At 35.3% G+C, this 26,330-nt stretch overlaps 1 protein-coding gene across 3 annotated transcripts in view; it reads left to right on the top strand.

Moving 5' to 3' along the window:
- The window catches only part of fra (neogenin protein frazzled), a 442,642-nt gene that overhangs the window by 224,279 nt on the left and 192,033 nt on the right, over positions 1-26,330 (top strand). For 2 of the 3 annotated variants that reach the window (XM_090381704.1, XM_090381702.1), the window contains exons 8-12: positions 4,139-4,358; positions 11,707-11,861; positions 18,497-18,784; positions 24,709-24,758; positions 24,865-25,009. In XM_090381704.1, the coding sequence (XP_090237830.1) occupies positions 4,139-4,358; positions 11,707-11,861; positions 18,497-18,784; positions 24,709-24,758; positions 24,865-25,009 (858 nt within the window). The remainder of the gene's footprint in view (positions 1-4,138; positions 4,359-11,706; positions 11,862-18,496; positions 18,785-24,708; positions 24,759-24,864; positions 25,010-26,330) is intronic. The other variant, XM_090381703.1, reaches the window with a different exon arrangement.

Genomic DNA, 26,330 nt, shown 5'->3' with positions numbered 1-26,330 from the left:
AAAACTCCAGGTGCTGATGGCATTTCTACACTTCCTCACAGAACCTTTGCTCCCAAACTTTCCTCTGATCTGTGTCACCTTTTTCACTTCTTATTCTACTAATCATTTTACTTCTGCTTGGAAATTTCTTCATATTTAGCCAGTTCCTAAAAAGGGTGACAAATCCCTCCCATCCAATTATCGTTTCATTGAGGGGAGTGCCAGAAGTTTATCAAACTCTTGTAATAACTGAGAGCAAAAGGGAGGTCTTGTCTGACAAATATGATTGGATACTATGATGTGGTCACAAAGGAACTGAATGCCAAAAATAATTTTGATATCATATACTTGGATGTCAGGAAAACTTTTGATACTGTTGCACATGGAAGACTGTGGTGCAAATTAGAGAGGTATGGCATTAAGGGTAAGTTGCTACAATAGATAAAGGGATGGTTGAGTGGGAGAAGACAGAGAGTGGTAATCAATGGGCACTGCTCTTCATGGTCAAATGTTATTAGTGGAGTTCCCCAGGGTTCAGTGTTGGGCCCATTTTTGTTTTGTATATTTATCAATGTTATTAATAAAGGTATATCAGGTTTAATGTCCAAATTTTCAGATGATACAAAGGTTGCAGGGTTGTTAATGACAGTAAAGACAGTATGCTACTCCAACTGGATCTATATAAGTTGGGCAAATGGGCTGAGAAGTGGCAACTGAAGTTTAACATTGACAAATGCAAAGTACTGCATATGGGTAGCAATAACCGAAGAGAAACATACCAACTGTGTGGTACTACACTCAAGGATGTGGAAAGTGTAAAAGACCTGGGGGTAATTGTGCAGTCAAATATGAAGTTTTCTGAGCAGTGCACATGGGCTGCCAGGGCAGGTGATGGAGTCTTGTCAATGGTATATAGGAATTTTGCTAGCAGGGACAGGGAGGTGATTACCCCATTATACAAGGCAATGGTTAGGTCCTACGTAGGTTACTGTATACAGGTCTGGAGGCTTCATTTTATGAAATATGTAGAGTTGCTAGAAAGAGTACAAAGAAGGGCAACAAGATTGGTGAGGGGAACAAAGGGGTGCTCTTACCAAGAAAGGCTTAAGTTCTGCGAATTGCAGCACCTGGAGTGTAGGCACCTGCGAGATGATCTGATTGAGGTGTATGAGGCCTAGAATGGATGAACAAGCTGAATGCTGATGGGATTCTTTCTCTTTCTCATAAGAACTTTGAGGGAGCATAGATTCAAATTGAGGGAAGACAGTTAGATGTGTGGAAATTTGCCTTTAGCCAGCGAGTAGTTGATTGGTGGAACAGGCTTCCATCTTTTGTTATGGACTTTGGTAGCCTAAATAAACTTATAGCTGAGCTGGACAGGCATTTGGAATGATTGGAGGGGTGAAATGTTTTTTTTTTTTTTTTTTGCTGATGCTGCATAATCTTGCTTTCTTGATGGTTGAGTGGGAGAAGACAGTCGCATGCCTCTACTAATGCTAATGCATTGCACTTACTTCTGCTCTTTCCAAAGTAATGGAGAAATCTATTAACTGCCAACTTCTAAATTATCTTGAAACTGTCCATGTGATCAGTGATCGCCAATATGGATTCCATCGGTGTCAGTCCACTGATGATATATTGACTTTGCTACCCATCTATGGACAAATTCAATGGAAAAGATTGGTGAATCTTAAGATGTTACCCTTGGCATTTTTAATGCTTTTGATCATGTTCGGCTTAAGTCTTTGAAAAAAAGCTCCCTTCTTATGGCTTGCCAAATTTCTTTTCCAATCTGGTGGGTATCTCTCTCACTCTTTCACACACACACACACACACACACACACACACACACACACACACACACACACACACACACACACACACACACACACACACACACACACACACACACACACACACACACCTTATAAATATATATTCTAAGCAGAAATATGTACACGTGTATAATACTGAATTTTTGTGCACTTAATTTTAAAATTTTAAAAATGGAAAAGATTAATAGTTTCTTTTTTATTTTATGATGTTTTTTCAGCAGAATTAATAAGAATTTCATTTTTCTGAAAATAGTTGTAAAAACAATTTTAAATTTATTTTAAATTTATTAAAATATATAACATTTAATAAGTATAGTAATTCATTAATAAAAAATTAAGCATACAGCAGCATACTGCGAAGAGAATACAACAGAAACAATTAAGTCACACTGATGAAGTATTTTTTGAATTCTGTCCAATAGGAACAGTTGGTAAATCTAATGAGTATAAATGGCAACTGAGAAATGATAAAAGAAGTTATTCTAGACTTTCTTACCCTTTTATACCTTTATTTTAAAGTGTTACTGTTCCAGACCTAGACCAAAGTTGATGACCATTAAGCTGATGAAATTAAAAACAGAGTAATGAAAATAATAAACAGAGTAGAGAGCTGATGAAATTAATTAATATCAAGAGTTTTACATCTCTTGATATTAATTATCAAGAGATGTAAAACACTATGACACATGTAAATCAATCTGTTGCAATGCGTTACTCATGGAGTAAAGAAATGCAGGCAGACTTTAAAAAGGCTTTGGCAAAGAGGATGCAATGTAGTAATAAAGAATTTTGTTTATACTAATGAGCTGAATACATTCTTTTCATCAATATTTACATCTGAGAATTGCTCTAATATCATTCATTAAAAAAAAACAAAAAAAACAGGAAAATAGTACTACCTAGCTTAAAATAATGCTCTGAAAATGGATTGGAGAGAAATTGTCCTCTGTATCTATTTATTTATCACCTAATTCAATTTCTTCAACTTCTAGATTACAAATCCAGTAAATCTATTCAATATCAGCTATTGCAAACTCAAATTGAACAACTGACACTAGCAGACACAGACTTCTTTTACAATTTTTAAAGCTATTTTCTGAATGCCATCTATTATAAGCTGTGTCGGAAACATAAATATTGCAGCACTCACTCAAGTATTTCTAGACAGTTTGTATATAAATAATCACTTTATTTGAAATGATCTTCAATACATTTATGCATAAATATTTTGAAGATATATTCCACAGTCATGGTAAATGCATATATACCACATGCGTTACTCTTACCCTTACTTTTAATTTTTGTATATTAGGTATATAGGGTATATTTTTGTGGCACACTATGACCACAGATGCCAATGCACCTAATAAATCTCCAAACAAACAATAGAGTATATTTTATATAATATGCCCTTATAACCCTTACCTTTAATTTTATATAATGGTTATTATTCATTTTTTGCAGGGTATAAATGACATGCAGCTTTTTCATGTGGTCAACTTTCATCCCTCCATCATTTTCTCCATCATCCTACCCTACTTGAAGCCTAATAAGCCCACAGTGAGTGGTGCCACTCACCAATGGGTGAGTGGCACCACTCACTGTGGACTTTCTGAAACTTTCTGTTTCCTGTCAGATGGAGTGGATTGGAGTTGACCATGTGAAAGGGCTGTTATTCTATATATGCTAGTAGTTTTCCTACTGTAATATTTTTTGTTACTGTTTTCTATTACTGGATGTTAAATTAATTTTATATTATTATTATATATGTTTTATATATTACTTTATTAGTGTAAAAAAAACCAAGAGAATGTTTATTTAGTTATTATTATTTTTTTAATTTCAGTTCATTTTTATTTTTTGCTTCTTCATGCTGTTATTTACTTCAACAGATAAAGTGTTATATTTTTGGCAGTTTTAGCTTGTGAATTGTCATTTATTTATTTACTTTTTTTTTACTGTTATTGCATGATATTTTTAGAATAGTTATTCAAATATTTTTTTATTTTTCATTTTTTCTTCCTTCCCTCCATATTTGTGCTTTATTCTAATCTTGTGATGGCATGCATTGCTTTCTTTGATGTATTATTGAAAATGCTGTCTTTAATCAAAATTCAACTGTTTACTTGCAATTTTAATGCTGAAAATATTATTACTTAATTCAATGTTCTGTTTTTGTATTGTGATTTTTCTTTTTGTCAAATTTATTAACATTCTGGCTTTTTTCTTTGCTTCCTAAACTGTGTTATTCCAATTAACTGGCTGAATTTTGTTTGCCTAATATGCCTAACATATAAAATTTGTACTGCTTTAAACTCTAACAGACTCTCCTAATCCTACTACCCATACTTCTATAACTATCCCTCAAATCCATGCTTCCTCAGGCGATCAGCCTCACAGTAAAGATGTTCCATCCCAACCCAGAGATTTGGCTGCTGTTATTGTATCCACTAGATTTGTTACTTTATCTTGGAGAGAACCTGTTCGTACGAATGGTGACATCTTTGCCTATTCTGTTTATTACAGAGAAGAAGGATCTACCAGGTAGTTTTATTTATTATTTAAAAAAAAAAGTTTTTTAAAAAACATTTAAAGCAATAAATGAATTATTGTTTTATCTGAGAAATTGTTAAGTTGTTATTCAAACTGGAATAAAAAAATAAACTAATTCATAATTTAATGCTTTTTAACTAATCATAATGTTTCTAGCTCTTTCATATTTAGGAATAATGATGTGAATTTAAAAAAAATTAATAAAAAAAATAATAATACTGAGTATGGTTCCCAGTACTCTTATCACCAACTTTTCAAGTCAGTGAATATAGTACTGGGAAGCAAGACTACATATGCATTATTTAAACACATCCTTGGAAAGGTAGTATAAAAAAATGAACACTCCATATAGATCTTTTATAAAAGACATGGGTTGCATAGATAATTGAAATTATAGTTATGAAAATCACTTAATTCCACTTGATAAATAGATGAAATCAGAGTGTATTAGTTCCTAAGTATAGCATAAGTTCCAAATAACCAAGAGTTGGACAACACTTTGGACCCTCTTTGAGTCTTTTATCAAATCCAAAAAAAAACTGGAGACATGCAGATGTATCTGCAATTCATAAACGGAGATCAGAGGGTGACATGAGTAATTACATACTTGTTAGTTTAACTTCTGTTACAGAGAAAATAAAGGAGTCACTGGTAAAAGAAGTAATGTAGGATCATCTAGACAAGGCCACAATTATACTTCAGACACATCATGGGTTTGTTTAAGGGAAATCTTGTTTGACTAATTTGATTGGATACTATGATGTGTGCCATAAAGGAAGTGGATGTAAAAAATAATTTTGAAATTGTATACTTGGATTTCAGGAAAACCTTTGATACTGTTGCACATTAACACATAAAAGCCTGCTGTACAAATTGGAGCAATGTGGCATTAAGGACAAGTTGCTACTATGGATAAAGGGATGATTGAGTGGGAGAAGACAGAGAGTGGTAATCAATGGACATTGCTCTTCATTGACTAATGTTATTAGTGGAGTCCCCAAGGGTTCACTGTTGGGCTCATTGTTGTTTTCTATATTTATCAATGATATTGGTGAAGGCATATCAAGCTTAATGTTCAAGTTTGCAGATAATACAATGGTTGGCAGGGTGGTTAATGACAGTATGTTACTGCAACAGGATCTAGAAAAGTTAGGCAGATGGGCTGAGAAGTTGCAATTGAAGTTTACCATTGATAAATGCAAAGTACTGCATATCTTGTTTGACTAAGAGTAATGTACCAACTTTGTAGTACTACACTCAAGGTAATGGAAAATGAAAAAGACTTGAACTGGGGCAATTGTGCAGTCAGATATGAAGTTCTCTGAGCAATACAGACAGCCTGGACAGCTTATGGGGTTTTTTCAATGATATACAAGAATTTTTCTAGCAGGGATAAGGAGGTGATTATCCCATTGTATATGGCATTTGTTTGACCACATCTTGAGTACTTCCTACAAGTCTGGAGGCCTCATTTTAGGAAGGATATAAAGCTCCTGGAACAGGCACAGAAAAAGGCAATGAGATTGGTGAGGGGAACAAAAGAGTTCACCTACCAAGAAAGGCTTCAGATCTGAAAAATGTAGTGTCTGGTTATTGTTATTTGGTTTTTAGGAGCATTAGCAACTAAGGCCATATTGCTCTGGGAATATGCGGTGGTCATTCCCTGACCTTTCCACATCCTCCGTATTTGGTGGTGACGGGCTCGAACCCCGGTCTAATCAAGAAGCGTGTGCTATGCACTGCTGCTCCTTCCCACCTGGCTACGGAGGCGCCGCAGTGTCTGGAGATGGGCCACTTGCTAGGTGATCTGATTGAGGCATTTAAGGCTTTGAATGGATTGAGCAAGTTCAATGCTGATGGGATTCTTCCTCTTGACGGAATACTAATGGGGGGGGGGGGCACACATTCAAATTAGGGAGGAAGGCTGCAAAATAGATGTGCAGAAGTTTGCCTTTAGTGAGCAGGTGGCTGATTGCTGAAACACCCAATTAAATAAATTCAAGGAAGAACTAGACAACTATTGGAGAGAATGAATAGGTGAAATGAAACCTATCCTTTTTTTTTTTTTTTTTTTTTTGGCTGAAGCTGTATAAGCTTGCCTTCTTGTATCATTTCTCACTTCTTATGTTAACGTCAGTTTTCCCAACTTTGAATCCTTGGGGACTCCACTAATAACATTAGTCCAAGAAGGTGCAATACCCATTGATAAAGAATGTGTCTTCTCCACTTAACCACTGCTTTATCCATAGCAGTAACTTTTATTTAATGCCACACTGCCCCAATTTTTATAGCAGTCCTTTACAGCAGTCAAGTTAATTACTCCTGTTATCCTTTGATCCCAGTCTACTGGTCTCATAATCATGGCTAAAAGTTTGCTGATCTCATTTTCTGACTTCCTTAATATAATTGGATTGATCCCCCCCATCCCAGGTGCCTTTTTTTTATGTTTAGCTTTAACAATTTCTCTTCCACTTTCTTTCAGTTATCACAATTCAGCTTCCTGTTAGATTTTGATATCCTTTTATCATCCCCATGCGTAAAAAATTCCTCATATGTGAATGTAGATGTAAAATAATTGTTCAGTTTGTCAGCAACCTGAGCACAATTCTCAACAGTTAAACCATTCATGTATTGTGGAGCAATATGATCATCCCCTTCCTTCAAGTGTTTTTATATAAGTAAATAAATCTTTGCTGCTTCTCTTTGCATTTACTGCCAGATTTCTCGTAATGTGCCTTAGGTTGTTTAGCCTCCTTTGTGAACTGATTGCAGAATAGTTTATACCTATTGTAGGTATCTGTATCATATGATAATTTATAGGCATCTCATTCATTTTTCTTCTCTGCCACAAGTTTTATCAATTCATTTGACATCCGTTTATTTTTGAGCCTTGAACAGTATTTTTTCATTGGTATAAAAGGCATAGTAGCTTCTGTAATTGCATCCCTGAATGCTTCCAATATATAATTTGCTGTTGGTAACTTCGTCTGTTTATCCCACTGCATAGATTTTAAGAAAACGCCTTTTCCTTTTTGCCCATGGCAATAATTACATCTTTAAGTAAATTCCTTATCAATACAGTGTGATCACAATATACTCCTAGCTGAAAGCTGTTCAGGGGTGAAGCATATGCAATAAATTGAATAAATAATAATAATCATCATTGCCACCTTGTGGGTCCTTTGTCTGCTAATTCGTAATGCATTATGGCTCGTTGCTCATGTTTCTCTTGTTGCCTCTCTGATGTGCTGGTGTAGGAAGTAATCATCCAGTAAAACCAGAGGTCTTTCTACTCTCTGAATGACCACCCCACATGGTCCAGTCAATATCTGGAAAGTTAAAATCTCCCATTATAAGACATTCTGATTTACTGGCCTGCTCCATCTATACAGTGTTTTGTTGTACTCATTGCAATCATTAGGCCTTTAACACAATCCTATCCTTTATATCACACCAAAGTGACTCAACATTGCACTGGACATCCATGTCCAGGATGAACTTTTATTTTCATGTGCTTCTTAACTAAGAGCACAACCCCCCTCTCCTGTCCTATCTGTCCTTTCTCAACACATTGTACTCCCCATATTCAAATTCTGCATCCCTTATATCTGAGTGACACCATGTCTGATTCCTTACAATATCTGCATTTGATGACTTAATCAGTACTTGGAATTCATCAAATTTATTTACAATTCTCCTAGCATTGGTGTATATTCAAGTATATGTGCATTAATACAGCCCATGTATTTACTTGTTCCACGATGACTCACAGCAGACATTGAAATTCCCGACACCTTTCTTTCCAGGCCGCTGTATGTTCCAATAGAAGCAGTTCAAAAATCAATTTTACCTTTACCTGTGGCTGCTGTTAATCTATTAGTCTGTGTATGTCTCCTCAGGCTAGCAGGTTTCTGACCCTCTTAACACTGTCTCAATAGCATATATTCTTGCACCTCTTCTATTTAAATGTATTTCACCCCTATAGAAAAAGTCTCTCCCATCAACAAGCACAGACCAGGTTGATAAAAATTATACCCCATGAGCCTTGCACAGTCTCCAATGCTGAATTACTCGACAAAGCTCCCATTGAGTACTCTTTCCTATTGTGGGTGTGCAGAATTGCAGATACTTTCAATTTCAGTCCTAATTTGCAACATTTTCTCAATGTAGCTCTGTACTTGTTTAATTAAATATTCATATCTCCTACTCTTAATATCATTAGTACCAATGTATAAACAATATCACTTTTGTGCCCTTAAAAGATGATAGCTGCTCTACCATGGCATAAACTTTAGCCCCCGATAGACATAGTCCTATTCCACCTGTCCTTTTTACCAAATGTTTCCCATTTTCCTGACAAGTTGAGTCACCAACTATAGCTATTTTCTGTGTGATCAAGGATCTCTAATGCAATGATGTTGTGTTGTCTAATGCTGGGGAATTGGCTCAAGTGTTGTGGTGGGCAGCTGAGTTCTTGATGGTCCCTCTTTTTTTAATCCTTTCAGTGCATTAATCCTGTGCTTCAAGCTCTCATATAACTCATCAGAATGCCAAATTTGCACTTAATCTCCTCATGCTCTTTGCAATTAACACACACACACACACACACACACACACACACACACACACACACACACACACACACACACACACACACACACACACACACACACACACACACACAAAGGCATCCCCTATGGCTGTGTCATGTCCTGTAAAAGATAGCTTTACAAAGAGGGCACAAGTAACACATATTATGTTCTACTACTGCTGTAATGTCCAGTGCCTCTATTCTACACACCAGTGATGTGCATTGTTAGAAGATAGTTTCTGCTTATGAGCAGCTGTGCAACCATGCTAACCCATTCTATATGTACCGAAACTCTCTCTCTGTCTCTCAGTTCGATTTATCAAGGGTGCCTTTGCAATTTTTTTCAACTGTGGATATTTTCTAGATGTCATTAATGGTTTTTGGCCTGGTTTGAATTGAGTTTTGGCATTACTTTCTATTTTCCATTGGCATTGTGTTTTCAACAGTTGGTTTTTATGTGTCCTACTCTTCTTACTTGGTAAATGGACATTTCTGCATGGCTCTTATGAAGTGATTTAGATCCTTGTTTTATTTTAATTCCTTCTAACTGTTATTGAGCAGGTATGCCTACTTTAATTGGTACTGCCACCTGCCTGTTGTGACATTTAGAATTAATCATTACTTCCTAAGAGTGAGGTATTCCAATATATGTTGGACACACATACGAGTTTTGCATTAGGAACACCTACCTAGTACTGTGTCAACTTTGCATGCAGCATGACCTGAATATGATATGATATAGACCCTGTGAGATGCTGGAGAATGCCCACAGGTATGGTAACGTACGTCAATTGCATTGCATTCCACAAATGCCGGGTATTCAATGGTACTGGATCTAGGCATTGAATTATCCATTCCACAATGCTCTGAACATGTTCAGTTTAGCTGAAATCAGGTGAATTTGATGGGTATGAGTGGATGGAGATCTTGCTTGAGTGCCTATTGAATGAGTTCAATGCCACGTTAGCCCTATGGCAGGAGTCGGGAACCTTTTTTGAGTAAAGAGCCAATTTGATCTAATTAAAAATAAAGAGAATTCGAAGAGCCTCAGCTCAAGCTGGGGCAGGGGTTAGTTTTTTAAGAAATGTAATAGAGTGGGAAGATGTTTTATTAAAAAATATATATTTTTTGAAATTTTATTTATGAAAAAATGTAACAAACATCCAATTAGGTACAAATAAATGTGGCTTTTGCTGCTGAATTTCTTGAGCGAGTCTCTCAACATCAGGTGAGTATGCCGTAATTTTCATCTTTAAACATGCTGAGAAACTCACATTGTTCGGTCTGTTTCTTGATTTATTTTTAATATAGTTCATGTTCGAAAATATTTGCCTGCAGAAATACGTCGAACCAAAAACTGAGAGAAGTCCAAACGCAGATATTTTCAAATTTATATGCTTGTCTTGTCTGGTAAACTACTCCATGCATCAAACACAATTTGGTCTTGTTTTCAACTCCTCTATTGCCATCCATTTATGTAGAATTGCAAGGGCAGCCTTTTGCCTCTCCAAATCCTTAATTTCAGTTTTAAGGCATTTTAGTCTTGTACTCCGTATGTCCTTGATTTTTAAGTCCTCTAACTCCATTTCAAATTGTGTTTCATGAGTGCTAATAGTTAAAGAACTGCAGTTACATGTTCAAAGAGCCACAGGTTGCCGATCTCTGCCCTATGGCATGGTGCTTGCTTTGTTGAATGGCATCCTGGTGGTACAGGAAGACAGCCACCATAAAAGAGTGTGCATGGTTATAATTAATGGACTTGTATGAATCTGCACTGAAGTGCTGTTCAGTAGGTACTGGAGAGCCCTGGAGTGTGCATGGTTATAATTAATGGACTTGTATGAATCTGCACTGAAGTGCTGTTCAGTAGGTACTGGAGAGCCCAGGGCCCTTGCATCCAAAAATACCTCAGACTATTCCTGCTGGTCTGTACTGTTATACTGTTCCTGTCTGTACTATACTGTTCCTGCTGATCTGTACAACTTTGTGCAGTAGGGGTTTGAAGCTTCAGTTCGTCTTTGTGGTCCAGTTGGAAAAGTGATTCATTAGATTAGCAGCCCATTCCAAGTCATCCGTTGTCAGTTTCTCTCTCCTGTGATTGTAGGCACATTTGCTTTTGATAGAGTACACAGGTTGACTGTATTCATGTTTCTTATGATAACCCAATCACACTATGTCCAACTGATGGTCCATGATCACATGGTCCTGGACAAAGTTTAGAGAATGTTACAGTTGAAACACAACCAAAAGGTATGTTGCAACATTTACATTTGATCCAATTAATCATTTTTATATCCTGCTAAAAAGTATTAATACATTAATTTTTAAATCAGAATGGCATTCTTCACCCTTACTGTTGGGTCAGTATAGCCCAACAGTTCTGCTGGCCAGCACTTCAGATCCTGTGGCCAACAGTGCACGATTGGTGGTTCTTCCCTGGTTAGTCTGCTGTTGGTGCACATAAGACAGCTGTACAGTAACACTGGACAAAGTTGGCCATATCCAAGATACCCCTCCTGATTTAGTCCCAGTGATCATCTGTTGGGTCTCATCACATTTCCAGCCCATTCCTTGCATGAAATTCTGTAGTATCAGGCTCTGCACTCATTTATAGACAGTGTCCTGTGTGACAGTGGTAGCTGGAGATGCAATGCACAAAGTCATATTTGGGAATGTTCCTAATAAAAAAACTGTCTCAGTTTATGTAGAATTGGATTTTGCTAAAGTAGTATTTTACTTTTCTAACAGGGAACGTGTAGTCAATACAACTCGTTTACGGCTGGAAGAAGTAAGCATTCAGAGTTTACGTCCATCTACACAATATTTCTTTCGAGTGGTGGCTTATAATCAGCATGGTCCTGGACAAAGTTCACAGGAAGTAACAGTTGAAACACAACCAGAAGGTATATTGCAACATTTAAATTTGATCCAATTAATCACTTTAGATTCTGCTAAAAAAACTGTTAACACATTAATTTTTAAACTTATGGATAAATGTGTTATCTGTTTAAATAATTACATATTTTTAAATAAGAACATTCTTCGTTCCATCATTACTCTATATTCCAGCATAAAGTTGACCTTTGAAGCACTGAAAACTGCCTAAAATTTTTTTGTGGTCAACTTACGCAAAGTATAAAATCATAAATGTGAAGTAAAGTCACATGCCTTGGTTAGAAAGACCAAGGCATGTGAATTCAGGGAATTCATTGAGAGTTATGTTTTTGTGTTTGCTTTTCAAGTTTTGGAAAAGTAAACTTTTAAGATTGCCATTTTTTTGACATACCTTTCATATTGAGGCATTGTTTACAGAGAAACTGATTTTCAGTTCATACTAAACAGGCAACAAGGAATAGTTCAGTTTATGTAAGCTTCCATGCATACATATGACATCAAAAAGTGAATGAGAGATGCTGCATCATCACCTGTGGATTTGGTTTTGTGACCTACATAAGGGAGTACTGCATAGGCTTATTACTTTCTTTTTAATTTATAGGAATAGTAGCAGTGTTCGCCCTATAGTGCAAGGAAGCCACAGACTTTTGCTGCACTGGCAAAAAAAAAGTAGATAAAAAAAAAATACAAATTATATGCTTCCTTCCTCATACAGGTAATTATCCAGTTGACTTGTGAATTTATTCACGCTTCAGCCTCAACAAACTTTGAGGGCAACTTGTTCCAGCAATCAATGACTTGCCGACTAAAAGAAAACTTCCTACAATCTGATCTAAAAACCTCAACCCCTGTAATTTGAATTTATGGCTTCTAGTTCTGGAATTCTTTATAACAGTAAAAGTTCCACCTTCATTCATTTTACGGATCTCTCTCAGAGCCTTATAGATCTCAATCAGGTCACTTCTGATAATTTAATGTGCTTTTATTAATTTACTGTAATTTCTTATGCAGTGTAAGAAAATGCCACATTGTAAACTTTTAAAAGAAAGAACAGAAATAATTAAATTAAAGAAGTAATTATTAACGCATATTTTACTGTGATACACCACTAATGAAGATGAGAAAAATGAGTGTAAAAAAGGAGGGGACTCATGTGGTACATATATGATTAAGCACAAATTTTCAAGTCAATAAAATTGAAATGATTTTTATGCCACATGATATGGTAATAACATCTTTATTCCCCCATATCTGCTTATCATTTATTCTGAATTATCAATTATCATAGATCAGCATGAAATGATCAACAAAGAAAATTCTGAGGGGTTTGCAAGGAAAATTTGGTAATGGTGTCTCTTTCACTTTTTGGTTCTGCAATCTTTACCTTGTTTTAGTTTCTTTCAAATTATTAAAACTTTGTGAAAGTTTAAAAGTTAATTTCTTTGGAGTGCCAATGGTAAAAATGATTGTCATTGCCAGTGAGTTCTAACTATTAAGGCAATATAATTTTCTGTTGAGCAACTGTTGTTACTCAAGTAATTTGTTGCAGAAAATAATATCATTCAGTGGGTTCTCAAAGTGAAAATGTTTGGAAATTTAATTGAAAAACTGAAATTTATTTTCCAAACATTTTCTCTGTGTTTGATATTGATACTTTTTTCTGTATTTGGTTTTGATCACAGAGAGACTTTCCATCCTCACTGCAGATTTGGTGAGTCCTTGGTGCTGAGGCTAGGCATATGTTCAACTTGCTGTACATTGTTATTGTTGTTGTTGTTGTTATTTGGTTTTTTAGGAGCATTAGCAACTAAGGCCATATTGCTCCGGGAATATGCGGTGGTCATTCCCTTGACCTTTCCGCATCCTCCGTATTTGGTGGTGACGGGCTCGAACCCCGGTCTAATCAAGAAGCGTGTGCTACGCACTGCTGCTCCTTCCCACCTGGCTACGGAGACGCCTGTACATTGTAAAGTTTTCATTGCTTACTTTAGTATACTTTAATGTGGGCACCATCATTGGCACTGAGTATATCCAGCCAGTAATTGATTACCATGTTTATTGCAGCCTAGCAGCATCTATTGTTGCAATATCAGGCTTCAGGTCATCAATCTCAATGACTGTAGTATAATACACAATATCGTTAACATATATTCATATAAAAAAATCAAGAGTGGGTTTAGGTGTTTGGGAAACTTGATGGCAAAGGGTTGGAAAAGAATTCATTGCTGCTTGAGATTTGGCATCTGCAACCACACATCATTCTGCAAGACAACATCCTCCCCACTAGGGTCTAGCTGTTCACCAGTATATTAATGCTGAATTTCTGAGGGGGGAATGGCAGAAAATCAGTTAGTGGCTGGATATACTCTGTGCCACCAAGGGTGCTTGCATCAAGGTATGCTAAGATAAGCAATGATAATGATTATTATATTGTTTGTTTTTCATTTACTGGGAAAAAAGCTCATCTTTAACAGCAGTGTGGTTTCTGTAGTGAAGTACTTCTAGATAGCAGTGTGAAACCTGTTCTATTTTGTCATTTAGAAAAAAAAAAAAAAAGTATTTCCACAGCTAGTCAACAGGCTTCAGCATAGAAAGAAAACTTAAAAGACATTTTAGCTGTTGTGCTGAAAACTTTGTTCAAAATTAAGTTTCTAATGAGCTTTTGGTTGACTCTGAAGAAAGAATATCCATTCCTTTCTGAAAAAGCAGTTAAATCCACATGATTTCTTATACACATATCTATACATGTAGGAGAAAACATTTTCAACTTGTAACTTAAGCCAAAATACTTTAGCAAGCTTGATGCAGACCCAGATTTGAGACTCTCTCTCTTTGTTGTGGAACCAAAGCTTAGTTTAGTTTCTTCAAAACAAATTCAGAAGCCTCATTAGAATAAAATGTATTTGTTTTAATTTTTTTTCTTTCATGTTTCCTGAATTTTATCTATCTTAACTATGGATTGATATACTATATCTTACAGAAACTTTCTTTCAATAAATTGAATATATTTAGAAGTTTATTTATTTATTTTTTTTAATTTAATAACTGTTGAAAGGGATGCATTGCAAAAACAATTATTACTTAAGGAGTTTTGTGTAGAAATTATTATAATTCAATGGGTTCTGAAAGAGAATATGTTTGGAAATTAAAATCAAAATTTGGGCAAATTACCTTGTGTTTGATTTTTATCATGGAGAGACCTGTTCTCACTGAAGTCCAACCAGTGGGTTCTTGGCACTAACACTTTAGTTTATGTTCAACTTAAAAACAAATACCATTATTCACTATTCTGCCTAAGTTGCTACTATGTTTTTAAATTGTATAGCATCACTAGAATAGATGCTTTTTTTTTTTTTTTTTTTTTGTGGCTGATGCTGTATAAACTTGCTTTCTTGCATCACATGCCTCTACTAATGCTAATACATCCATTATACATTAAAAATTTTGAGACACTGCAAGAACACATCTTGTCAAAGTTTACTGGCTTTGGAAAAGATATTAGCAGCTTAGTATTTGTATAATTTGTATTTGCAGCAATGGTATTTGTCTCTAAGTTGAACATAAGCCCAAGCCTTAGTGCCAAGGATATAGTGCTCAGTCTTCAATAAAAACAGAAATTCTCTCGGTGATAAAATTTGAAAACAGGTAATGTGTACATATTTTGATTTTATATCAACTGCTTCATTGATTTGTTTGTTTTGTTTTGGTTGGTTTTTAGGAGCATTAGCAACTAAGGCCATATTGCTCCGGGATATGCGGTGGTCATTCCTTGACCTTTCCGCATCCTCCGTATTTGGTGGTGACGGGCTCGAACCCCGGTCTAATCAAGAAGTGTGTGCTGCGCACTGCTGCTCCTTCCCACCTGGCTACGGAGGCGCCTGCTTCATTGAAATACCCCTGCAATCTTATAGCATTATTTAGAAACTACTGATCTAAGTTTTAACCATTTCAGGTGGTAAACTCATTTTAATGAACTGTATTGCAATAATCAGTGATAAGCATTACACTAATGGTAGAATGAATGGAAACAGATTGCAGAATAAATGGAAAAGACAAAATATTCTATTTGCTAATGCAGGAAGCAAATGAGACCAAATGGATTTGTGGTGGAAAATCAGTGCCACTCAATAGTTATAGGGAATATCTATTCATAGCAGTGATAGGCAGTGAAAGAAAACAAATATAAAAAGTTTCTGTTTATACTCAATTAGCCATGTAGAAAGAGGAGCCAAACAGCTTTATGTTACAACAGTCATATATAAAAAACTGAATGTTATTGTGCTAGTATGCAGATTCAAATATGCACTTTAATGTATGGCCAGGACTGGGCAGAGTAGGCTACATAATATGTATACATACCAAAAGAAAACAAAACAAAATAACCTTTTTAATAATTTTCAACTTGAATTATTGTTAATCCACCAAGGAAGCTTTTATAGTCAGGTTTATGAACTTCTAGGTGGGATTTGAAAGAAATATTTTGTATTGGCACTTTTGTCCCTTTTCTATTTCTACAAATCTTACTATTATTTTATTTTATTCTAATTTATTAAATTGCAGTCAATTCTGGTTATTTGGGACACATCGCGACTAGTGCACTTTGGCCCGATTAAGTGGCTGCTCCAATTATCTGAAGTTTCACGTAACGTAAATAGTTGAGTCATTAATCATTTGTTTACCATTGCATGGCCACCACATTCGCCTGACCTTACATGTGTGATTTTTGGCTGTGGGGTTGCCTCAAGGCCATTGTCTATCGAAGAAGTGTCCCTAACCTGGTTTTCTTAAAGGATAACGTAATGCAGCATGTGCAGAACATTACTCCAGAGGTGTTGCATTCTGCAGTTGAGCACCATGCATCAAATGCAATTTCTGGTCCAGAACAATGGTAATCATATCGAAAACCAACTCCACCATCAGCGACATCATCGACCATTGGGAGTAAACTGAGTGAGTTTGGAGCTGTGAAACCATTTCCTCTGGCAGTTTAGTTCAGTTTCTTTGTTTTTTTGCAAAGAGCACAAATAAAAATTTGCAATTTCATTAAGGTTTGTCTTAGTTATTTATTTGTTGGTATTTTGTCATGTCTTTCCTCTTGTACAGTGCCATATTGTACAATCCCCTATTGGCAGATTTTGGAACTAATTTTTTTTTTTTTCATGGGATCCTTCTCCACATGCCTTCAATAGTTTACTTACTAATTTTGGTGGCATTCTGCATATTATTTAGAGCTACAGAGAGCTCTGAATAGAGATACGTTAATTATGGAAACCCTGTATTTTCATTTATGCCCATATATTTTACTTATTCTGTAGATGGGTGATATCAGAATTTATTTGACTCGCATTCTTCTCACATTAGTATCTAGGCATTTTAAATAATAGAAATGAATAATTTTTCTCTGATAAAGCGTTTTTAACATTATTTTAGCATTTGGGTTTGCTAATGCATACATCTAAAAGTAGTTGTTTGATAATTTTTTGGTGCAGTGGTAAAAATATACCATCACTACTAATTGTCAGGCATCCTGTTGCATCTGAAAATTGCTATTGAAGGTATCATTTCACTGAAGCATAACCCATTTAAAATTATATCAGTGTAAAATTGTGATCTGTGATGATGCCACCTCCACCTTTTCTATTATTTCTGTTGTGGAAAGTTTGTTCTGTCTTGTTTTTTTTTGCTTACTACTTTTTAGGAAAATATCTATTATATTAACTGGGGAATTACTGTATGTATTTATAGTTGTACATTAGTGGAGGATAGAATAATGTAAACACCCACTAAAAACTATCAATGTTATGTTGGGCCACTGCATATGTGTGTGTACGCACATGCACACTGGTATGGCATGGCATAGCAGGGCATGAAATCCACAATACTCATACAGAAATCCAGAACTATTCATCCACAAGGAAATTTGCCAATTCATGGTTGTGGAAATCTGTATTGTAGGTGCCACTCCAGAAATTCTCTTGAATGTTCTGTTGGATTGATGCCAAGTGATTGGGAGGACCATAAGTGGGCAATTTTGAATTCATAATTTTTGAATCATTGCTTAATAATATGGACCCTGTGAGGTGTAGCATTACCATTCTGGAAGATATCTATTCTGGACAGGCAGAAATGCTGCACGAGAGAGAGAGAGAGAATGAATGTCATTAGAATTGAGTACTCAATTCTAATGATTCGATTCTGATTTGATTTAGAACTCAATGCTGATGGGATCCTTCCTCTCGCTCAGACTTCACACGAGGGAGCATAAATTCAAATTGAGGAAGGATGGTTGCAGGATAGATGTGTGATAGTTTGCTTTCAGCCAGCAGATAGTTGATGGTAAGAACAAACTTTGTGGAAGAGGGTAGTTTGAATAAATTCAGGGAAGAACTAGACAAACTATTGGAGGGGATGGACAAGTGATGTGGGAATTTTTTTTGGCTCTTTCTGTATAAGCTTGCTTTCTTGCATCATTTGCCATCTGAGGCCTTGTGACATGCTAATACATGTTCCCAGTACTTAAGTGTTTTATTATTCTGTCTATATAAACAATCATATCTTAAAAGTAAATCATATTTTTAATAATTTATAAATATCATATAATTTTTGAAATCTATTTTTTGTGCACTTTTCATTTCTGTTTCAGTTCACGTTCCTAGTCCAGCACAAAACTTGCAGTCTAAACCAACTTCTGCATCCTCTATATTTGTGGAATGGCAGCCACCTGATATTTTAAATGGACCTATTCAGAGATACAAATTATATTACATGGAGATAGGAACATCAGAAGAACATGAAGTTAGTACATCTGAAACCAGTTATACCCTTCACAATTTGAAAAAGTTCACTGAGTATAGTTTTTGGGTAGTGGCATACAACCAGAATGGACCAGGACTTAGTACTGAAGAAGTTACTTCAAGAACATATCCAGATGGTATGAAATTATTATTAATTATCAAGTGCTTAAATATTTGTCTTTTTGTTTGTATTATTTTAAATTACTTTGCATTAAAGTGGGAACTGTTTATTTTATTTTATTTTTAATTAGGGCAGAGTTTGTGAGGGAATAATAATAAATTAGAAGAAAAAAGATTTTGGCACTCTTTGCAAGTTCCACATTCTCTGACCAAGAAGGATGTATTATCTTATGGCTGTTCTCCCAGCTTTAATAATTGGTATTTGTCAGAGATAAGAGAGAGAGAGAGAGAGAGCAAGTGGGGGGAAGGAGAGAGGGGGGAAATGTGATAGCTCAGACTATACTTATATGCAAAGTTGTTTTGTATTGATTGACTGCCTCCTTTATATAACAGATGGAAACATGAGAATAGCTGTCAGTGAGCATTTAAATTCTATGCAGTGAGGTGAGTAAACATTGGGGTGTGTGTGTGGGGGGGAGAGTATAGAATACTATTTTAAGTCCTTCACATACTTAAAAAACTGATTCTAAGAGCATTAGCAGCTAAATCCTATACAGTGATTACACAATGGGGGGGGGGGGAGTACATAGACTATTCAAGTCCTTCGAATACTTATAAAACTGATTCTAGAGAATTTGATAAAATTTCTCCCCAAGATATCTTTATTATGTTTATTAACATTGAGGATAAAATGAATAATTTAATAATGCTGTCAGAAAATTATTTATTTTTCATTTATGAAATTATCTACCATGCAGTCTGCCAGTTAAATAACAGGACTGAATTTTCCTGTCTGCACTGTGAATGCTACATTAAAAAAGTAATGCACCATTTGAACTGCTATAGTGCGCTCTTTTGATAGAGTGCATGCGTGTGAGCCTTGCTTCGGTAGTTGTGGCAGTTGTTACAAGGTGTTGGTGGTACATTGTCAGAAATTTGATGGAGCAGCATTCAGTAATTAAATTTTATTTTAAGTTGGGTAAAAGTGTGATGGAAGCATTTGAAGACTTGAAAAAGTTTTATGGAGATGAGTGTCTATCCTGTACATGTGTGTTCAAGTGATTTGCATGTTTTCATGATGGACAAGAGTCAATTGAGGATGACCCCAGATCAGGACAGCTAGTTTCATTCAAACTGGAGAAAACATCGAAAGAGTCCCAAATCTTGTGAATGAAGACCAAAGAATCGCTATCCGTATAATCTCTGACATGTTGAACATTAATAGAGAAATGGTTTGCAACATTTTGAAAAATAATTTAGGAGTAACAAAAGATTTGTGCCACAAAGCTTGAACCTGGAGAGGAAAAAAAAAAGAATCAGTTGTTGTCGTGATTTCCTTGAATCTGTTGAAGACATCCCTGATATTTTGAAGTGAATTGTGATAGGTTAGGGAGTTGATGCTTCCAATACTACCTGGAGATGAAAAGACAAAGCTTAGAGTGGCAATCACTGAGCTCATCCATGCAGAAGATTTGACTCAAACAATCTTGCATCAAGATGATGCTGATTGTTTTCTTTGACATCAGAGGAATTTATTATTATTATTATTATTATTATTAGCCACATGGTGCAAGGAAGTCTGAGGCTTATGCTGCACCAGCCAAAAAAAAAAAAAAAAATTTCTGAATTACCCTGAGAGAGAGAGAGAGAGAGAGAGAGAGAGAGAGAGAGAGAGAGAGAGAGAGAGAGAGAGAGAGACAAGAGTCAGAAGTAGAAGGGAATCCCTCAGGCCATTACAGTCAACAGCCAATATTATTTGGGTGTTATGCAATATCATGCAATAAGACACAACTTGTTAAACGCAAGCTGTTCCATGACATGTCCACACACAATGTGAAGCAATTTTTGGCAAAGAAAACAGTCACAACTATTGAGCACCCTCCCTACTTGCTCATTTTGGCACCAGCAAACTATTTTTTTGTTCCTGAAAATTAAGAGGGTGTTGAATGGACAATGTTTTGACAACATTAAGGCCATCCAGGAGGAATGATATGGCAGCTAAAGGAAAATCTGTTTTAGGAAAATCTGATATAAAAATAAATAAATTTGCCAGTACATTTTTTTATAAATTAAGGGAAAAGATCCAGCTGAATAAAAATGTCCTATGAGGAGCGGTATGAAAGTAATGCCTCCTATATTTTTACTCAGAAAACTTAATTCCTACAACTGTGTCTTTTATGTCAATTAATCTTCAATCATTAATAAACACACTGTTATTTTTCCACAAGTCACCATCTTTTTCTATACACTTCTGCCATCTCTGAGTCGGATGCTGTATTCCAATCCTGTAAAAGTCCTTACTCTTGCTCTGGGGGGTAGGGTTGCAAATGCTGGTCTTGAGCTGGTCATCATCTGCAAAAGGGGTGAGGAAGAACAGTGCACCCTGGTTTTTCAAGGTTTTGCATTAAATATTTATTAATGATATTGATGAAGATATACCAGGCTAAGTTTGCAGATGACAAAGGTTGGCAGGGTGGATAATGGCTGTAATAATAGTAAGCTACTTCAACACAACAAGATCTAAAAAAATTAGCCTGAGAAATGCAGTTGAAGTTTAAAATTGACAAATACAAACGTATTGCATTGACTTGGTTGTCGTGCCGGAGTATAAACAGAAAAAAAAAAAAAAAAGATCTAAAAAAATTAGCCTGAGAAATGCAGTTGAAGTTTAAAATTGACAAATACAAACGTATTGCATTTACAATGTTAAGTTGGTTTGCAGTAATCACAGATTAACAAACCCAATTGTGTGGTATACACTCAGAGTAGTGGAAAATGAAAAAGACAGAGTAATTGTGCAGTCGGGTATGAAATTTTCCGAGCAGTACAGCCAGGCTTCCAGGATAGTTTATGGGGTTTTGTCAATGGTATGATGGAACTTTGCTAGCAGGTATAAGGAGGTGATTATCCCTTTGTACAAGGCAGTGGTTAGGCCACATCTTGAGTATTGTGTATAGGTCTTGTGACCTCATTTTAGAAAGGATATAGATCTACTGGAACATATGCAAAGAAAGGCAATGAGATTGGTGAAGGGAACAGAAGGGTGCTCTTTCCGAGAAAGGGTTCAGTTCTGCAAATTTCACTCGGGAGACTAGGTACCTGTGATGAGGTTTGATTGAGATGTTTAAGGCCTTGAATGGATTGAATATGCTCACAGCTGATGGCATTCTTCCTTTTTTTTTTTTTTTAAGAAACCCCAAACATGAAAGGTATTAGAACCTGTATTACTTAGTACCATGCATGGGTTGAAGGTTGAGAAGATAAAAGAAGATACTTCTTCACATCAGACTTGAATTTCTGTAAATGGTAATTTTCAGGAACTGCTTGTAAAGGGAGGTTTTTCCAGAAGATGGAAGTTGAAGGAATAAATTCGGAAGAAGAAAAGCTGGTTCTATGAGTTTCAAGTTGGATAGTAAAAGGATGTTGTCTGATTTCAGCACGTGTTCGGACTGGTTTGGAAGGGGGGGTAATTTTAGAAGCAAATTCAGAAGAATGTCCACGGAAATATTTGTAGAAAAGGAACAGAATGTATGTGAGACAGAGAGTGAAGAGACTTTGTAAGAGATGGATGATTAGTTAACCTAACCGCCCTGTTTTGAATTCAGTCTAAAAATCTGAGAAAGGTTAAAGGGGCACTGTTCTATGGGAGCAATATTCTGTGATAGTGGATTTGTGATTTGTACAGAAGAAGTAGCTGTTTAGAAAAAAGTAACACTGAGGCCCCCCCCCCCCCGATTTTTAGATGTAGAGGAAGCATATTTGTGATGTGCTTATGCCAAGAGAAATTAGAAGTCAGGATGATCCTAATAGAGATATGTGATCTTGTCTAGAAATCTGAGTGTGGTTGAAGATAAGCATAGGGGCAGAAGAATCCTTTTTGTGAGATATAAGACAGGACTGAGTTTTAGAAGAATTTAAATTAACTAAATTATCCTTGTCCCACTTGAGAATTACTTAGAGATCAGCATTTAAAGAATTGGTAGTGGATATTCGAGAAGTTGAAGTCTTTGTGCAGGGTAAGGTTTCTGAAACTGGAATGCAATGTGCTATCATCAGCAAAACTATGGAAGAAGATCATTAATATATAAGAGGAAAAGAGTGGGTGAAAGGACAAAACCCTGGGGAACAGGGTTTTGTCCTTTATTTATTTATTTTTTTTTATCATTATTTTATTTGCGGTTTTTTTTTTTTTTTTTTTGGCTGGTGCAGCATAAGCCATAGGCTTTCTTGCACCATGCAGCCATTACTAATACTAACACCAGCATTAGTGGAGAAGTAGAAGACAGGGAGCCATTTACCATCACCCACAGTGAGAGGTTAGAAAGAAAACCAGATACCCAGTTACCAAAAACAATTTGCGACTATAAGGTAGGAGCTCATTTAGAAGATCTTTATGCTAAACACGATCAAAAGCCTATTTCAGTTATATTATGAGACCTAATATAACTAATATAATTAATTATATCTCTCTAGAGTATCATTGTGAGATGGGAACCACCACTACCAAAATAATCTCAGAATGGGATCATAACTGTCAGGAACAACTGCTATTTTATGTGCTATTTTACGAGTTTCACTAAGCTTTTCCATTGAATTTGTGCATAGTGGGTAATATAAGCTAGTTTATCTCCAGTGGATCAGCACTGATGGAACCCATACTGCAATTAGATGGAATGATTCTAAATAGTTTAGCAGGCGGGTGGCAGTTAACGAATTTCTCCATTACTTTAGGAAGATTAGAAGTGCAATGGGATGATAATTGGATGGGAAGGATCTGTCACCCTTTTTAGGAACTGGCTGGATACGAGAAAATTTTCAAGCAGATGGAAAAACACCATTGGAATAAGAAAGTGTAAAAGGTGACACAGAACAGGAGTAAGCTCTGGAGCATAGGTTTTGAGAACAAGAGGAGAAGTACCATAAAATACTTTCTGACACTACACTCATGAGGGAGCATAAATTCAAATTGGTGAAGAATGGTTGCAGGATAGATGCGTGGAAGTTTGCCTTCTACTAGTTAATTATTGAAAAAACTTCCATCTGTTGTTGTGAAAGTGGGTACTTTGAATAAATTCAAGGAAAGTAGTAATACTAAGTCTCCATCATGATCCATTTGAGTTAGCATTTCTTTACAAAATTTTGATGGACAAGAAAATTGTGAAGTTTTAATTATTGCAGTACTTTGTACCCAAGGTATGACAAAGGTATGAGATGTTCTCTTATATTTAACAATGTTATTTATCTAGGAAAGATTGAGCTTTATTGCTCTTATATTTTGTAATCTTTTAAGGATGAAAACTTAAGTCTTGGGGCAATATTCATCATATACCCCTATTGGATAAGTTCAATGACATTACATGCTTATGTGCACAACACTTGAGATCTCTGTATGAATGTGGTCCTGACAGTTGCAATGTTTTCTGATGTATGGACAATACATATTCCACCCTGAAGCTTCTTTTTGAGAGCAGAACTAGTTTCTTCAAAATTACATACATGCTAAAATGGCATGAGCAGGTGGTACAGGATATTGATGCTTAAGCTTAAAGTGAATACAAAATAAACATCTAGTAGCTTTTGTAAATGTGCACTATTCCATTGTTCCATTATTACCAAATGGTATGATGTGGGCAAGAGTACATCAGGTGACACAAACCTCCCTTTCTGGTACCCAGAAAATTGGTTTTTCAAATTGTCAATTTCTCTTCCCCATCCTGTATATTGAAGTATGCAGTTGTGTAATACTGAATACGGACATTTGATTTTTGAAGAATAAGTAAAAACAGTTAGGATAAATGACAATTTACTTTTCTGAACCCTTATATTATTAAACTACTTCAAGTATTATTATTCTTTCATCCTTTAAAAATTGTTATTCCTTAATTGCAGATGATATTTTTTTCTTTACTTTATCTAATTTGTGTTATTACTACTATTTCAGTTCCCAGTGATACACCACAAAATGTAACATTAGAAGCTGCTAGTTCAACTGTAAGTATCTTATTAATTTTTTCATGTATGATATGCCTTATTAACATTTATTCTTAAGCTATTTTAGTTATATTATGAGACCTAATTAATAATAATATCTCTCTAGAGTATCATTGTGAGATGGGAACCACCACCAAAAGAATCTCAGAATGGCATAATAACTGGATATAAGATTCGTTATAAACTGAAGGGCAGTAGAAGAGGAGATACTGTAACAACAGATGGGAATAGGAGACTGTATGCATTAACAGGTTGGAATTTATTCTCATCATAATGAATATTGTAGGTCAGCATTTTTTTAAGCTGTGAGCACACTCTTCTTTCTGCAATAATGACAATAAAAAATACTTCAGGAAAAATAAAGATGCTATTGATGCACACTGATTGCAAAGGACACTATTTATGGGAGAAGGGGGCACAAGGAAAGAAAGCTTGGAACTGCTGTCATAGGTTATACATCTTTTATTATATTATGTTAAAGTACATTGAAAAATATCATGAGAAATAATTAGGTAGACAGGCAAATACAAAAATGAATTTTTTGCTCCTATCTGTCTAGGTAAAGTTAATAGTTTATAGCATCCAGTGGTTCACTATGAATAAGCATTCCTTTAAACAACTATTGTCGGTCACTGGGAGTCATTTTGACATCTCTCCCCTGTGTTTTTCTATTTCGCTTTAACTTTCACTTGAAAACCTGAATGGTATTAATGTATCATGCCCCTTTTTGTAACAAAAATACTTGCCTTGCTCCTGGTGCTGAAGTTTCTTTCTAGAAAAAGTTTATGGTGTTTATGATTTTTTATTGGAGATACCAATGTTTGACCTTCTATTACTGGATTACAATACTTCGAATGTAACATTTTTATTTTTTAGTTAAAAATTTGAGCATTTAAAAGTATTGTATATTTTGCACAAATTATTTTCACTGAAACTAAAACAAAACTTTTATTAATTCTGCTGAAAGGAAAAAAAAAACAGACATTAGATATGAAACTATTAGTCTCTTCCATTTTACAATTTTTAAAACTTCAAGTTTGCAAAATTTCAAAATTGTAGATGTATGTTTTTTTTTTTTTGGTGTATTTAAATATTTAAACCAAATACATGCATGTAGTGTGTTTATTTATTTATTTTTTGGAACAATGCCTGCTGTCATATGTAGATGCGACCACTAAACAAAAAAGTTGCAAGAATGCTGCATTGCACAGGCGTTTCCCTTACACCTTGCATGAACCATAAAACTTCCCTTCAAAATTGCTTTTAGGAAAGTGTCTGCATTTAGGAAAGTAGAAAAATTTCACTCATTAACTTTGAACAAAAAATTTTTGTACAAACATTCTTTTTGTAGTACACCTGTGAGGTATAGTGCAGGCATTGCCAGGGCAAAAATTCAATAAATCTCAACATTGAATAAAGCAAAAATAATCTTCCAAGTTGCAATATCTTGTATATGGTTTCATATGGCTTACCAATGGCAATGTGCATATTTTTTATTATTATTTAATATTTGTAACATATGTATATATTACAGACAAATCTGTATATTTATGAATGTTGTAATAAGATTAT

Source organism: Mastigoproctus giganteus, chromosome 9, assembly GCF_048544385.1.
Source record: "Mastigoproctus giganteus isolate SK-2022 chromosome 9, ASM4854438v1, whole genome shotgun sequence".
In the NCBI taxonomy this organism is placed as follows: Eukaryota; Metazoa; Arthropoda; class Arachnida; order Uropygi; family Thelyphonidae; genus Mastigoproctus; species Mastigoproctus giganteus.
This window is presented reverse-complemented; position numbering and strand designations above follow the sequence as displayed.